The 17,764-nt window shown below is 47.5% G+C and overlaps 1 protein-coding gene and 1 pseudogene across 1 annotated transcript; both read left to right on the forward strand.

Annotated features, from left to right (window-relative positions):
- Nucleotides 1–875: 875 nt before the first annotated feature.
- On the forward strand, nt 876–14,191 carry LOC129387518 (uncharacterized). The gene is made up of 2 exons (XM_055076493.1): nt 876–1,568; nt 13,671–14,191. Exons 1-2 carry the CDS (start codon nt 876–878, stop codon nt 14,097–14,099), a joined length of 1,122 nt encoding a protein of 373 aa, XP_054932468.1. The 3' UTR covers nt 14,100–14,191.
- Nucleotides 2,948–3,127, forward strand: LOC126541059 (U2 spliceosomal RNA; annotated as a pseudogene).
- Nucleotides 14,192–17,764: the final 3,573 nt, after the last annotated feature.

The raw sequence follows: 17,764 nt of genomic DNA on the forward strand, positions 1-17,764 counted from the left end.
ATACGCATGGAGGTCAATTAGCTCGCGGCTACTGCCGCGATTCCTAATTACAGCGTTTCCCAGACAGTTTCCGCGTTATCGAGCGATGTGTGTTCATGTTTACCTGTGCGAGCGTGTGGCCGCGCTGATTAATTTAGTTAAAACATGTTGACGGGCTAGTTGGTTCGAATCCATGATGGATAGGTACAGCGCGACTGAACAAGGACGAAGAAAGAAGCAGACACGCAAGGACAGCGCTGTCTCCATGTGTCTGTTTCTTTCTACGTCCTCGTTTGCGTAGCTTTTTTACATTCTATCATTGTTCATTTAGTTAGTAAGCGAATATTTACAAGCTTATACGGCCAATAAAACTACTATGCTTACTTCGTACAGCTATGTACTAATTTGCTACTGTAATTGGTGCTTCGCTTTTCAGGCGGAATTGCGAATATTTTTTTGTTCATGGGTTCATCAAAGATACGATGTATTGTCAAGACAAGGCATGTTGCATTTGTTCCACGGAACATACAACACGCAACTGTATGAACAACTAACGTGCTCTTGTAACTGCTCTAGCACCACCATCCTCTAGCCCACTTTAATTCCACGTTATCCGACCCAGTGCAGCGTAACAGACAAGAACACTGCCCTTAACCATACGTTATAATGGTGTAGCTTAGCATTACCTCTTCGCTAATCGGGAAATATAAATTCTTCGTATATCCTCACCGTGTGTATTGTAGTGACAGCAAAACAGAAAAAGTAAAACACTCCTCCCAATCCGTTGCTGTAGCAGTATCCCAGAAGCTACTGCGGAGAGAAGAAAGAAGAAGTGCAACCCCGTGATCTCTGGCGATACACTGAGCCACGAAAAAGCGGCTGCAACATCGTCGCCCATGGCCAACCTGCGACGCAAAAGCCGAACGCTGTCTAAAGATGAAGACATCTTAGATCCCGTGAAGCGGCTGCCTAACGAGCCAGCGGCGCCGGCGGCTCCCGAAGCATGTCAGCCGCTGGGTCAGGTACCTGCAAGTACCCGGCGCGGCTCCAGGTATGAGACTGTTGAACAAAAGACGGCCGCAACTCCTTCCCCAGCGGCTAGCCCTTGTCGCAAGAGCCTCGCGCTGCCTGAAGGTGAAGACGCCTTCGAGCTCGCTAAGCCGCCATTGACTATGCCCGCGTCTGCCGAAGCACGCCAGCCAACGGGTCAGGTACCTGGAACATCTAGACGAGGTTCCGGGTATTGCGCCGCTGAAGAAAACGCGGCCGCACCTGCGCCGCCCGTGGCCAACATTCGCCGCAAAAGCCTTGCAGTGTCTAAAGGCGAAGACATTTTAGATATTGCGAAGCCGCTGGCTCCCAAACCCATATCGTCGGCGCCTCAGGATGTCCCTCAACAGCAGGCGCCTCTAAAGTCAAAGCAAGGCTCCTGGTATGAACCCCTGGCTGACGCGAAAGCCCGCAGCGACGCCCTGGGACAAAAGGGTGTCACCGCTGGTGGTCCACAGAAGAGTAAGGGCAGCCAACCCAGCTACAAGCAGGAGAGTCAGCTGTACGTGACAGCACCGGAAGCACCGATCCAACACAAGGTGAGAAAAACGCGAATGCTCTTGGTGACGGATGAATGCGGTGACAGCTTCTTTGCATCAAGCTGCCCGAGCTTTGTGTATGGCAACATTAAAGCTCGCGTGTCTTTTTATAAAAACTCACAGCGTTCAGATTGTTTACATCCGGGCGGTGCTTTACAACAATGAGCATTCTTGAAAATAATTGTTGAGAAAACGCCACAGGCCTGCGTGGCGCACGCAGCACAGTCACAGCGTAAACTGTAGATGCGGCTCCATTGGAGACCATCGTTTTGACGAGAACGAACTGAACTGTCCGCCCGGCGTCGACGACGAGCTTCACGTCTTGTGCTGCTCCCTGCACAGCGGTATGCTGAGCCCGACGTTGCCTGATTACAGCCTCGCGCGTAGCTCTGCGATTTGCTTCTTCAGCAGCGGTTCGTACATTGCGAGGAGGCGCCATAACGTCTATCGAAGGGTAAACAGGTATTGACACTACGCGGCGCGCATGTCCCATCCCTTTACACGTGGCACGATACGATGCAACTGCTACATGTCGTGGCACCTGGTGGAATACAACACAACTGCAATGCAAATTGTGCACGTATCGACGTTACGCGACGCGCCACTCACATCGCGTGACTCCTCGCGCGCTAGGACGCCAGTATAGGGCATGTTGCCGCAGCTACTAGAAAGCGCTGTCGTGGTGAAGTGGTACTGGCTTCCGCGCATAGGTCTCGGGCTTGATCACGGCGGGAACTGGGTATTTCGTCCTCATTCCTGGCGATAGCTGCGACGTACACCGGCGGCGGACAACATCGCCAACGGAAATGGCTATTGGATTGAGCCCATACTAGCTTACGCTATAAAATTAGCGCAAGAGAAAGAAAGAACATACGAAGGAAAAATCTTCAAAGGAAATTGTCCAGCTTTGTGAGTGCCACTTTTTCTAGATGCATTGTCATTCAGCGAAATGATAACGCTGTGTTCAGCACACACATAGAAACAGCAGCATAAAGATGCACAATCGCAATCTCTAAACAGCAAGTCCCTACGCATGTCCCTTGTTTGTTACAGTGTTAGTTGGAAAGCTGCGCTGGTCACAATGGGGGAAGAGGACACTCAAGATCGCGCGATTTCCACTTTCCGCCGAGCTACGCATGCCACATATGCAAAAAAATCATGAGTCATTTCACTCTGTGAAGGTTGATGACCAGCGACGCTGCTTAGCACACGACACAGAGGTGACACGAAATTTTAACGAAGGTGCGAGCTCATTCACCGTGATTTTTATATACATTCGCGTGGACGACGGTAGCCCCCCCCCCCACGGGAGAGCGGAATGAAAGTAGCGAAGCAAGCGCTTCGAACAACGACAAAGAGAGGGCGGTGCGAAGGTAGACATCGCCTACGAGAGTCAAAGTTTGGTATCTGTTCTTAGCAGCCTAATATCAGATACGGGTTCTATTTGGATCCAACATAATAAATTTATTTATTCAATTTGACAGAGTACTTGAAGCCTGCTTCACCTCCGCCGCGGGTCGGCCAGGTAGTGCACTATCGCTGGAATCGGGCTATGTTTTTTTTTCTTTTGCAAGAAAAATGCACGGAACCCTAGCCATAAATAGCTTCGCTGTAGAATAGGCGAGCACCTGCGCCTTTAATGTGCCTGTAAAAGTTAAAATTAAACTCTGCGGTCTTACGTGCTAAAACCATGACCTCGTTATAAGGCGCGCCGTAAGTAGGGAGCTCCATATTGATTTTGGTTACTTGGGGTTGTTTAACGCGCACCGAATGCACGGTGGACGAGCGGTTTATTGGGATACATAGAGTTTCTGAATATATATAACCTAGAGGCAAATATGACACTAGTGTATGCGGCGGCTCTCCTGAGCGTTGCCTCTACCTACATGGGAATGATGGGAAGTACGGGCTTCGAATAGACTTCGATTTTTAGACTAATGGCATTTGCTTGCGGCGCAGTAAACGAAGCCGCACTAAAATATTTTGACGTAAAATGTAATTTTATTTCTGCAGTATCTTATATAATGCACAATGCATTACAATAACTTTGCATGACTGTGAGATCGAAACACGGTTTACCACCAGAGCACACCACGGTATGCATTGTTCTGGTATTCTGTTCCGGATTTAGCGCCAGCGAATAGTTATTTATTTGTTTGTACAACAGCAATAACAACCGTGCGTGTGCTTATATAGAAACACTCGTCAAGGATTTATGGAAATAAAAATTTTGTATTGTGAGAAAGTGTTGCGCCTTTGAGAGGAATGTTACAAGTGTCGTCTGCTACGACGCCTGCTCGCTGCGAACGCGACTTTTCTCGCACACAGATAGGCACTTGCGAACTGTCGCGCTCTTTCGAAAGGCTGTGTCGGCTGTCGCGATTGCTGAACGTCTTCAAGTACTTTTAAGCACGTCTGCCGCATTGCTAGCTGGGACGCTTGTGGCCTCCTACGAGTATCCTTCATTACTATTTTATGGACGTACTGCTTCTTGTGAAGCGCGTGCCAGCAGCTGTTATGGCGCACGTGGCTTTGCGCTTACCCATTTTGCTACAGCAGACTACAGCCGGGAAGCCGCAATGTTTCCTATCACATGTAAATGTGTTCTCAAATGTCCTGAAAAACACATTTCAATGAGCACATAAACGAGCGATGCGCAATGAAGCGCTCAATAAAATTTGATTGCCACGCCATTAGAAGTACAACTGAAACAAAATGCGTTATAGAAGCCGTCAGCCGTCTTTCTATTACACTCTGCATCACTAGTAGAAAAAAAGTTACTGGCAGGTTATTAAAAACCCAGCTCATGTGCGCAGCTAAACTTTACAGATTTAAGGCTCGCACTGCGAATGCGCGCATGTACAAGAAGGCAAGCAGCTGTATACCAACGCGGTAAGTTGCATCTACATACCGACCACGCAGAAGAGCGACTGAACGAAAGATGTTGCGTGCAACCGAAGAGACGGGAAGAGTGCAGTGTGGATCAGAGGGCAAACGGGGAAAGCCAATATTCTATCTGACATTAAGAGGAATTAATCGAGCTGGGCAGGCCATGTAATGCGCAGGGCATATAACCGGTGGGCCGGTAGACGCCGGCCCGATCAGTCGCGCCAGAAGTAAGCACTAGTAGATGCACAATCGCGACGCATTTTAATGAATGCTCCACTTAAGCTTATCAGTAGGTACGCCATGTTTTCCACCTGCTTTATAGGTTCTAAGCATAGAACATGTACGTAGTAACGTGCTTGTATCATTAGTACCTTCTTGTTGCTCTTCTGATGTTGATAAAGCACGTAAACCTACGGCGCCAACATAACACGTTTAACAAACCAAGGCCAAAACGGTTAAAACACGTTCTTTGAACGTTTACTATGCCATCGCTTTCTTGTCAGAAATTCGTCACCACACCGCGACACAAACATCGGCCCAGCCGCTGGCCCAGCGCGCTATCGCCACTTCGAGCAGCAGAACGAAGACGGAGAGCTTTGCGTCCCACTGCTTCACTGCGGCTTGTGGCAATTGCGCGTGGAGCGCAACCAAAACTGCAAAAAAAGAAAAGACTGTGTAGTAGTTCGCCAATAAACAATACGAATCCGTAGCCTATGCTTCCCATCAGTCCCATGATAGTTGAACGATCGCAGCGCCAGATGTCCCTGTAGTTATAATATGAAACTTTATGGTGGGCTATGAGTTATGTAGACAATCCAGGCGAACGTGCTGTGCACGTTTCTCATTATTTATGCTGCATACCTTGTATATCCAACGTATATAAGTTCCTTTCACTGTTTTCAAATCACTTTCGGTTTTTCTCACCGACGTAGCCCGCTAAATTTAGCGAGCAAGAAAAGCATTGGCCACTATATCAAGTAGAAGCAGTGCGTTAAAATCTAAGCCCACAGATTTTCAACACTGTTCATCTGTACATAACGACAATTTTACAAACCAGCATTACCGCAAGTAATACGAGAAATTTTATATATTAATATTAAGGTGGTAATGCGCATGTATTCTATCTCGAAATTGAAAAATTGACTTTCCGCACAGTGGAAGACCTTAAAAACACGCTCTGTGTTTCGGCGCAGCAGATTGATGAGGCCCGTGACCGGAAGTTCCTTGGGGCCGCTCTCTTGCCGCTGTTATCGTGCGAGTGAAACCCAAGCAAAAGAGTTCACGCGCAACGGTAAACATTGCTGTCGCTGTCGAGGATTCGCCCTTCGAAACTGCCATTTCTTTTTTTGTATTCCGTCCCCTTTGGAACGCGGCCACCGCGGCCATGACCGAACCCGCGATCTGGAGCTCGCGAGCGCAACGGCATAACCACATGGGCTGCCGTGGCGGGTGCCTGCAAAGCCAGTTGACTGAAAGACGCGTACATTAGGTCTAAAGACATACTTGGGAAACAAAAGATACCATGTGAAGGAGGGTTACAGTGCAAATTAATTTGCGTGCACGGTCTGGTTTTCTTTCCTTCGTATCTTTGTTGTTTTTTTTTCGTCTCAGGAACAGCGTCGAACGGGTGGGAGGAGTGGGCTTCATAATTAGTCTTGCATGTCGCCGCATTGAAATGTTGCCGCCACGGTCGACAACCTAACCCGCGACTGGGGTGTCGGCGAGGCGACCTACGTATGGGCGACCAGCGCTGAGACCACTCGAGCAGCAACGTAGCCCGCAGCTTATCGAGGGGAAAAGAAAACAATTTTTAGTATTGCATGCTGTGCTGTGGCGTTGAAAAATTCACAGTTTACCTTGAGGCACATGCACAAAGCTTGTGACGCGCATGGCCACCGGCGTGCTATGACGTATAGCCCTACTAGCATCGCGCTTGACCATGGCCGCATTGGACTAAATCAAACGTTCACACGAAAGCGCGCCCGGCCAATCAGTTCTGCCCAACCTCGCAAGCTGGAGGAAGGTTCATTAAAGTAAAAAAAATGGCTTTGAACAGCGCACTTACTTTTGTTCAGAATGCAATGCCATATTCACGGTCTTCTTAATGAACGGCGGCAGCATATTTAATTTCTCACTCAAACCGTATTGAATTTAATTGAAGTCTGGCGTTTTACGTGCCAATACCACGGTTTGATTATGAGGCACGCCGTAGGGGGGGGGGGGGGGGGGGGGACTCCAGATTATTCTTGACCGCCAGGGGATCTTGAACGTGCCCCCAACGCACGGTACAGGACGGGCGTATTTGCAATTCGCCCTCGTCGAAATGCGGCCGCCGCAGCCAGGATTCGATCCCGCGACCCGGTGCTTAGCAGCCCTACAGCACAGTCGCGAAACCAACGCGGCGCGTAACGCGCTCAAACCGTCGTGAAGCGCAGATTCTTCGTCGCCTAACGGCCTGATGTGAACTCGTGTTGCCTGTCACGTCCGCTCCGGACAACTAAGACAAGGGACGAAGCAGTTTATTTCACGGTTACAAGGACGGAATGGCTTTACTGCGCATAACCGCTTACATAGGATTTGGGTTACACCCATATGAATGTCAGCCGCTGAACGCCCCAGGCGCTGATCCCCTGCAGCGGGCTACGTATCCAGTGACAAGGTTCTCTTACAGGGGGAAAAAAAAGAGAGAAAAAAAGAAAAAGTTGGCAGTTTCATCAGAAGGACGAAGCATTGAAGCTAACAGCAAAATTTACAGTTGCGCTCCAGCTCTTCAGACTGTGTGGAAAGAAGAGCACGCGAGGAAACGGCTGTTGCGCTGCAACAACTCACGCCCTGGCAGCTACCACATAGGTGTCGCACAAAGCTGGCGCAACGCGAAGCGCCGCCAGACGCGTCGCAGCTCACCGCTGCACAAGATAAGACCCACCGACAACCACGCCATTGGACTTTCATTTCAACCTATACAACCTTCGCCTTGCGCGTGCATCGCATGCCTAAGTGTGCTTAGGCTGGAGAATAGGCTATTGTTCTACTCCCGTGTGAACACGTGGGAACCGCATGTACATGCGGTTCCCACGTGCATGCTACAATGCTACATTTACGGGCGAACAGCAGCACCCGGTCGCCAACATCGTTAGCGTCGGCCACTGGTTTGCATGCGGATTGGATTTTATTCACTCAATTTGGTGTGCCTCACTGCTGAAAACAAACCCTAGCTTGTTTCTGGTCTTCCCACGGATCCTTGGCTTCGGCTATAGCAGCAAACAGAAGTGCGAGGACAGCAAAGATGGAGGGAAACGCAGCTGTTATGCGTGGCTTTGCGGTCAAGGAGAGCAGTTTTGTTTTGTCGTGCCGTCACCAGGAGGATGGCGCTTGAGATTTTGAATATCCTTATTTAGAAAAATTAGAGAGGTGTGAGGCACTATAGGAATAATATTGAATAAAGTTTTGCCATTGCTTTCATCAGTCTTTACACGAAATGTTCCACCTGCAGAATGGAAATCAGGCCACTGTTCACAGCATATCATTTTGCAAGAAACTTGGTGCTTATAACGAATTAATAGAAACTCGCTCTGAACATGTGTCGTGCGATGCATTGTTGTTCCACCTAACGCTTTAGGCGTGCTATAATATACATATAAAACAGCTCCAGGGACGCAGACAATGAAAAACAACAGGACGGTGTCCTGACTCAACTGCAGTTTATTCAGGAAACGCGAAATAGGATGGATGGTCTTTTATTGTATTGCCTAATGTCCTACCTATGTTAAAAAAATAAATAGAAAAGGAAAGAAAATCACGAATAATTCCAATCTCCAAAATTTCTGAACCCTTATTTTGAACTTTGTTTTTGTACTCCTTGGTTGTTTGTCGTTTGCCTACTTTTCTTCCACCAATCTTCCCATGACCGCTTGCTTATCTCTCTTGCGGATGTGTTTAATTTGCCCCTGCTCTCGCTTAACCCAGGGGCTTCAAGGATGCCAGAGGTGCCTAAATCGACCGCTGGGCAGATATCTTCTCATTCTGACAAAGCATGCTCCATCTTTTCCCTAGATTTACCGCACATGCTTCTTCTTCCATCTTATATCTCGCTTTATAAGTGCGTATTCTAAGGCTTCCTGATCTCACTTCGAAAAGTAAATCGCTTCATAAATTGTTTTTTTCCTGATTTTGTCTTTTCCTCTTAAGTAGTTACTCATAGCAGGTTCTTTTTTTTCACTGCCGCCACCTATGAGATCATTTCAGCCTCTCTGATTTTCCGCTTGACGTTATTTGTTGCCGTGTTGCTCACCATACCGGTCGCATACTTGCTGGTAAGCTTCCTTGTTAGTTTTCCTCTACTGTGAATCAGTGGTTCTTCTGTGCAAATGTATGAACACTCTAGCAATCCATTTACTCTCTTCCATATTCCTTGGTCATTCTTCATAATCAATTTTACTGTGACCTTCCCTTACTTCAAAACTTGTCCAGCCCATATCACCCTGAACAGCTTCATTTGTAGTCTTCCCGTCTTCCAATGCGAGGCGTCCCACTGACGTTTGGTTGCCATCGAGTCCTGATTGTACCCCTGACTTCAAGCAAACAACTGCATTTCCAAATGTAAGTCCTGGAACCATTACACCTTTCCACATACCCCGGAGCACCTCGTCCCTATTGTATCTGCATAGTGCTCTGTGTTTATGGCCGTATTTGTCTTCCCCTTTGCTGTTATTGTTTTTTCTTGTGTTTCCATATATATGTATTGCCTTCGTTTATCCATACACCAAGGTATTTCCTGCCCTGTATTGACAGTGACTGTTCACTGTTTTTAACACCTGATTTTCTAACGCTAAATTTCTGACCTAAATTCTCGCCTTCCTGCCTACAGGTTAAATTAGCCAGACGTTACATATCACTTTGCTTGTTAGCTAGCAACACACTGTCATCCGCATAAGACAAATCTGGAATCTGCTTGCTCTACTACTGTAGCCGCCTGTATGTATGATATATTAAACCCGACATTACTTCACTCTAACACCCTTTCCATCCTTACCATGTACATCATAAACGGCAGTGGGGATAAAGGGCACCCCTGTCTTAGTTTCTTGTTATCAACTTTCTCCTCGCACCTCATGCCTTCCCATTAAACGCAAACGGTATTTTCTAGGTAAGTCTCTCTCACATGCTGTATATGATCATCGCATAAATCTTCCCCTTCCGGAATATCCTACAATACGTTGCGGTCTACGTTATCATACACTTCTGTTACGTCTAAAAAAGCCACATATAGCGGTCTCCTTTCAACACGGGATATTTGAATGAGCTTAGTAAGGGTAAACGAGTTATCATCCAGACACCTACCGATTCTGAAGCAATTCTGAAGTTGTCTCAATATGGCATTATTCTCGGCCCATGCTTGCATTAATTTAATCGCCTGCATTCCTAACATGTATATTAGTTATGTAATTTTCAACGGTCAATATGAGTGACTTGTACCCCCCCCCCCCCCCCTTTACCTTGATAAATTAAATTCATCCTTTTTTGTCGCCAACTGTTTGGTATTTTTCTTTCTTTTAAGTTTTTTTGTACTGTTTTCAAAATAGCATCCTTGCTTTTTGGTCCTAGTTCATTAATCAGACTAACGGGAACCTCGTCTAGCCCTGTGGCTGAGCGCTTAGGAATTTTCTCTTTGGCATTCTTCCAGTTGAAATTTGTCAGCACCAGCTCCTTTTCCATCTGGTTCTGTCTCATGCTATTATTTTCCTCAAATACAACCTCGTCATCGCCGCGGAAAGATTTGGCTGTTATTTTTCGGATGTATATTAATGCCACGTCCCCTTCCAGTTTGTTTACAGCTTCGTCTAGGATATGTTGTTGCATGGTTATTGGCTTCCTGCCTAATAATTTTATGTGGCTACAAAATATTCCAGGTGCAACCTTCTTTTTCTCACGTATTTCTGACATCCAACGTTCACTGTCGCTTTTTATCGTTGCTTGAACCAATAGTTGAACCATAGATTTTTTTTCTCCACGTATATGTCCCATTTTCTGACTACTACATCCTGCGGCAACTGCGCTTTCTACAGAGAAGCTGTATGTGGCTGCGCTTCCATGCATTTTTGTTCTCCGCGAACAAAAACTATCATTATTAATGGCCCATACCCTCGTAAGCATTCATGCTACCGTAAGCAAGCAAAAAATGCAATGGCATATAGCCCCGTAAGGCATAGGCTACAAGCACTCAGCAAAGTGAAGTGAACAGTGTTTAAATTCGTTCTAGTCACGTACGCAACATACAGAACAGCATGTCGAAAATTATCGTCATCAATGGCTCATAGTCCCATAAGCAAGCAAAAAAAAAAATGCAGTGACTCATAGTCCCGTAAGGTTCATGGCTACTCACTTGGCGTGAATTAGCTGCAATGACACTACGACTGTAGTCGTTGTCGGTGATTTCAGTGTGGATGTGTCGGTACCAAAAAAGGAGCGGTTTACGCGTTCCGTGTTGCAAACATCCCTTGCGATGCCACACCGATCCGGCCCAACCGGCCACCCAGCGGCGTACGGGCAACGATTTGACATCATCAAAGAATGTGATTGCAGTTGAGTGAAATAATGACCACCGATCAAGACAATAAGTGAGTGTGCGTGCCTTTCGTCACGATGACCACCCATCGAGACAATAAATGAGTTCGTACCTTTGTTCAAAATTATGTATCAGCTCCGTGCCTTGTGCTAAACAGCTGAGCTGGTCAACCAATTTCACAAAGTGGAATGGCTCATTATTTATTTGTGTGTTTCTTCAAGTGGGAATCACAAGTGACACCTTGATATCGACGGTAATGGACGTAGAAGGGTTTTTCTCTTACTACCTCCGTATAAGATATTCGGTAAGACAGCCGCAACAGCACCTTCCAGCCACGGTCAACAAAGTATAGGTGGGTTCACCTGAAATCGTATCTTTATTAGCATCTGGTATCCTTGAATGGCAAAAATGTGGCGACAGAAGTGAACCGTCCCACTTTGCGAACGCATTTACACTCACCCTTACGCACTCGCAGACACTCGGCAATTGAATTTCAAGCGAAAACGCAAGTGCTGTGGAATACACCTGCGTTTCAAAACAATTGTTCTGCTCACTCTGGTCACTACTGTTACGCGTTGCACTGGGCGCTGCAATGATCTGAAAAGGCATTCGTGGCAGGTTGTTTTGCCTGCATTTGCTCTCTGTGATGCTTTCTGCCGTTCGGCGATCGCTTTTCGTATCTCCCTGTTCCACCAGCCTGTCGGTTTCTTTTTTTTTCTTTTCCAACGAGCCATGCTACTTCTCTTTCCGTATTTCTGTCGTAATTACACTTAGAAGATCACTATATTCTCACTCTTTGTTTGGCCATTTGCCAAGTTCTTCCTCGACTCGTGTAACTATATTTGTTATTTCTTCAGCGTTCAAACTTGCACCGGCTATTCTTCGCTCCTTTCTCTCTTTCCCAATTACATATCCCATTTTCAAAATGATGCATTTATGGTATGCTGGCTATAGCCTTCCTCGTCAACGACCATTTCTCTCGACTTGTGATACATGTCTTCTGTAGATAGTAATCAATGGTCGATTGCCGGCTTCCCACTTCCCACGTGGTCTGCCCAGCACACTTCGCCCCTGTATTCACGATAAAGAGGTTATGTTGGTAACGAAGATCTAGCATTGACTTCCCGTTGTTGTTGGTATAGCCATATAGATCCTGTAGGTGGGCATTCATGTCACCTAACAGGATAATTTCGGCGTCATTGTCACTCCGAAACCCTTTATATCAGCACTTAAACATTCCACTAACTCTTGATTCTTCACTCTGCAATTATTTCCAGTCAACAGATGCGTTACGCCCTGCGAAGTTTCCTTTCCATTCATTCTGCATGATAACGAAAGATGCTCGTGGTATCTTTAATTTACTCTTTTCCATTGGGCTCCCTGATGGATGAGCATTCCGACTCCCCCTGCCTTCTTTCGGATTTAGTTCTGTTGCACGCTTCCGAAACATGTTTCTCAATCACTGGGGGCTCTTCCAAATTTGTAGGGTGCGTTTGCGTAATCGCACACACCCTCTATTTAAGTGCTCCTCAATCTCTACACACTTTTCCTTTCTTCTGCCGCCATACTCGTTTATGTAGCTTATTTCATGGCGATCTCTCTTTCTTGTTTTCCTCCTTTTTCTGTTCTTGACGGCGATACTATTCTGCGCTTTCGCTATAGGGGATATTTTTCATTACTATCTACCCTGGCCTCCTGAGCGCCCGCGGGCCCTCCCAGAAAGCAACTGCGCGACCAGCAAGTCGCCAGCCCAATTCTCGTCCAAGCCTGTGACTAAAGTGAACCCCATCTCGTTGAAACGGGGTTCAAAGGGAGCACTTTACTGTTTACTTGTACAACCTCGAAACCTTTCTCTCGGCTCATTGTCCATATAGCCTCATTCGTAGCCACAATCGTTCTTTGTACGTGACTATCACGTACCAGGCACCTACGGCACCGTGCACACCACGATGTGCACCTGAGGAGACAACTCAAACAAGCCGTTTACCCCATTCGCCAAGCGCTCGGCTAGTCCTGCTCCTTTTCTGCTTATAGGACGTCATTTAGTCCACCTGCTACTACAAGGTTGCGTCCATGGGAATTTTCCGCGAGCTTTTCTTTTGCTTGCTCCATGGCAAAACATAATGCCCACCCTGGAAATGTCCCTACCGCCACTCTTTTCTGACCTTTCATCCTCTCCACATTTGCCTCTGAGCTCCTAGCCAGGTTTGAATGGCCGGCGATTATCACCCTGTCACTCTCTCCTCCTTTCGAGGCCTCTCCGTGCTTCCTGTCAAAAATGCCACCTTGCGAACAGCTAAGATAAACGGCATACCAGGTGGCGTTTTTTTTTCAAAGGTTTATATTCCGCGTTTTTGAATAGATGGCAGCAGAGAATCGGCGCACGGTTCTGCTGTTTCTTCTCGCTGGCTGCGCCCTTGGCGCTTTCTTATAATTATGTAACCACACCAACTCGCCCAGCTGTCCCTGCTTTTCTTACGTGTGCAACAGAAGTTAGTCAAAGCCCTGGACTGTGTTCCTCTCAGAGCCCTTATGTTGCTGCCGGATATTAAGGCTCGTCTATCATTCAAGCAATAGCGTCGTAGACGCCGCAATGTGTCAACGGTATGAACGAAACGGGAAACGCACTTTCACGCGCTACGCTGCAGGGGCACCAGCAGCCGGAGCCGCCGGAAAAGGGCTACGTCCAGCTGCCCTCGTACCATACCGACCTCGACGACCAGCAGACGAACATGTCGTGGCCATGCATGCTGTGCACGTTGACACTGCTGGTCGCTCTAGTGTTCTTCCTCATCTTGTTTATGGTCCAGTCAAGCGAAAAGCTGGCCTCGTTGGAAAAGACTACGATCTCGAGCACGCTCGTGGCGCATGCAACCACGCAGCCCCTGGAGCGTAAGATGGTCGAGTCAACGACGCAGCCGGATCCGGACGTCCCTGCAAGCGCTGAGTGCGCGACGACAATCGAGTCCTCTATCGAGGAGGAGGAGGACGACGATGCGCAAACGACGTTCGCGACGACCGTTCACGGAGACGTGGACGAAGAAGCGCTAACTCCTCCCTGGGCCGAAACGAGCTGACGCATTGGCTTCTCCTTGTGATATAGCGCGATGTTATTTAGGACTATGCTAACAGCCGATAAAAAGAATGGCATGGTGAAAATAAAGTAGAAACTGACTTAGCAATGTAAGGAGCTTGGCTACAGTTGGTGGGTCATCCTTAAGTATGCCTACAGCGCAAGGCTTCGCGCGTACGAAAGAAGAGATCAGGACACAGATGGCACTGCAGTCTGCGTCCTTGCCTCTTCTTTCACGCACGTGATGCTTTGCGCAGTCAGCGTAGTTTAGAAACCGACGCCTAAATGTGGCAAAAGAATGAAGAGAGCGTGTACACACACCATTGTCACGGGCATCGAAATTTTGTGTACGGGCAAAAGACACCCATTGAATCCCTTAGCTCATTTACAGCCAATAGTAGTTGCGAGGCGTTTTCACGCGTCTTTTCTCGGTCTGCGTCTTTTGAGATAACTGCTTCATTTACGTGGCGTTTTGAAAGACTACGCATCTCACCTTAAGGCTGACGCATTTGGGGTTTTTTCGGCCATGGTCACTCGAAGCGAAGGTAACGGCTATGCGGCTTGCGGCTTCCTATCTTCCGTTTTGACGGTGAGCATCTTCCTTCACAGCGACAGCAGTTATGTGCTCGGTATTGAATTCGTCTTGTCCGTCCGGCCATTCATCCAAACGCCACCTGGCTTCTCATCCCGAGCTTCACAGTCGTTAGTTGTCCACAGCCATTGGTATTCAATCGCCTGCCACTACAGCAGTGCTCGCGTGAGGGCTAGACAATACTGCGCTATTGGACAAGTACTGTATTCGGCAGTTAATCTAAACAGGCAAGGCAAGGCAAGGCAAGGCAGAGGGCCAAGGCAAAGGGCAAGACAGGCAAAGGGCAAAGGGCAAGGCAGGCAAAGGGCAAAGAGCAGAGGGCAAAGCAGGCAGGCATGCAGGCAGGTAGGCCGGGCGGTTGGTCTGTCGTTTGCTCGGTCGATCGGTATGTTGGTTGGTGAGATTGTCAGATCCGGTCGGGTCGGGTCCTATCAGATCGAGTCGGTTGGTCCTAGGTGATATGGCTTTCCGCTTCCAAAGCGGCTGCGGTCACTCCGAATCTGGCATGTTTCGTTGACGCCGCCCAGTACGAGCGCTCTGATCACTATGCCGTAGTTTCGGTTGACTTCAATGGCATTCTCGTTAACTCAGCATCCGCGCGGAAGGTTTCTGCAACAGTAGCCGAGCAGGTTGCTATAGCTATAGCACTGAAGGACCCTCTACGTCCCAATATCTTTACAGACTCCAGATCTGCAGCCCGAGCTTTTGCCTCCGGCTCGATCTCAAAGGAGGCGGCGGCCATCCTCGGCAGCGAGGGGGCTGCTGGTCTTCATAGCATCAAATGGTTCCCGGCCCATATGGGAATCAATGTGCACTCTGAGGTTGTTAACGCCAATGAGTTGGCCCATGACTGGGCGCGAGGTCTTACACACCGCGGCGGTTCAGGTGGACTCACGGGCAGCGACTTAGGACTGTACAGGGATTCGCTTCTCACCTTCCATGAAATCTTGGCAGATTATCAACTTGCTCGGCGGGCCTTTCCACTACCACACCCTAAACTTAATAGACCACAATCGTCGGCGTTTCGCATGCCTCAAACGAGGTCATTTCCCTCCAGGGGCCGATTCAGTCACTTCGCGCCTAATGTAGAACCCCACTGTCCAGACTGTGGGGAGGCGTACTGCTCCTTATCGCATATGCTCTGGCAATGCCCTGCGTTACGCAGCTCATTGCTAAGCACTCTAACCGACTGGGAGGCAGCCCTTAAGAGTGGCGACCTCTCAGAGCAACTACGGGCTGTCCAGAGGGCCTGCGACAGGGCGGAGGACCACGATCTTCCGACGCCGACGTGGGTGCGGCCCGCGACGGCTACGGGAACTCCCTGAAAAGGGAGGTACCCTAACGCCGGTTCCTCAGGACTATTAATGAAGTTCTTTGTCTGTCTGTCCCTCCCGATCGCAGCCTGATACAGGAGGTAGAGAAATTTTGAAAACAAATTTTATAAGTATTTTATAAGTTAGGAAGAAGATATAAAATGGGCATTCACTGATTTAAAATACCTTACAGGCTTGAAGGATGGACATTGGGTAAGGGGAGGTTCGAAGTTTTACATAATGTAAGGATTGTACAATTATACAAATCATTAGAACATTTTGTTATACTAATGCAATGAAGAATCAAGTTTACACCCCCCCCCCCCCCCCCAAAGTCGGAAATCCTAACAATAAAAGAGACAACACAATGCAGGCAAGAAGCAAAGCAAATGAGAAGTTAAAGTTAGAAATGCGTGTTTATGTCGCGACGGAATTTTTCTTTGTTAGTTTCAGCTGCCAGGATTTCGGAGATGTCGTTCCACAAGCGGATGACACGTGAAGCGCAGGCGAGGTAAAAGGGTCTTTTTACCATAGATCAGCGTGATAGAAAGACGATTATGTAATCTCCGTGACGTGAATGGGGAACATGCACAGTTATTGGTGATGGCCTTCGTACCCGTGAACGTACTTGTGAAACGACGGTAAAAGTGGTACATCACGACGAGTCTTCGAAGCAGGAATTGATAAATTGCTTTTAATTTGCGTTATGCTTGCGTTGAACTTGGTATTTTGTGAGATGAATCGAGCGGCTCTGTTCTGAACTGATTATAACATAGAGGTTAAACAGATTTCATGAAGGGGCCATACTGAAGAAGGTAATTCAAGTTTCGGGCGAGCAAATGCTAGATAGGCTAATGTGCGTACATTAGTGGGCGTCTTACTCAGGTTCCGTCGTAAGTCGCCCAAAGTCAGGGAGGCGTTGCCGCAGGTGTTGATGTGTAATCCAGGAAAGGTTTGATGTCAGGCTTACGTCTGGATATTTGAAAGAAGTAACTACAGCCACAGGGTGGTTATTAATATAGTATGAAGAGCTCGAATTTCTATGTTTGCCAGTGAAAAGCATTACTGTATATTTATTTGGATTAAGCGACATCAGCCACGTGCTAAGCAACTGCTAAGAAGGTCAAAGTCATTTTGAACTTTTACGTGGCCATCAGTACTAGTACCCGGTAAATTATACAATCGTCAACAAAAATCCACACACGAGAAAATATGTCATTCGGTAAGTCGTTAATATATATATGACAAGTAGTAGTGGACCGACGGCACGGCCCTTTGGCACACAGGTTAGTGTGGCAACACGCTTAACCGGTGGTGCACATATTTAGCCCATTTCGCACTATATTTACATAACGACTGATCACAGTCGGAGGTGGACATGGGAGCCTACAAAAATGTTACGTTTTATAAAAGTCGCTTCAAATTCTTTAAAACAAATTCTGTGGTTTCACGTGCAAGAACTACGATCTGATTATGACGCATGCCGTAGTGGGGGACTTTATTTAATTTTGACTGAATGAACCGTTCACTTGAGAGCATTTTTATTTCGCCCCATTCAAATGAGGCCGCCGTGACACGTGGCCTGAAGCTTAGCGGCGCAAGGTCATAGCCACTAAATCTGCGAAACACTGAGTGGCTCCCAGAGAGACTGCTTGATGGCGCTGCAATCGTATAATATATTTCATCTTTTGGGGGCTTTCTCTGTTCACCGAAAAACATAGCATGTCATGCGTATCTTGTTGGATATGTCTCATTTTCATGTCT

This window comes from Dermacentor andersoni, chromosome 2 (genome assembly GCF_023375885.2).
Source record: "Dermacentor andersoni chromosome 2, qqDerAnde1_hic_scaffold, whole genome shotgun sequence".
Classification (NCBI taxonomy): domain Eukaryota; kingdom Metazoa; phylum Arthropoda; class Arachnida; order Ixodida; family Ixodidae; genus Dermacentor; species Dermacentor andersoni.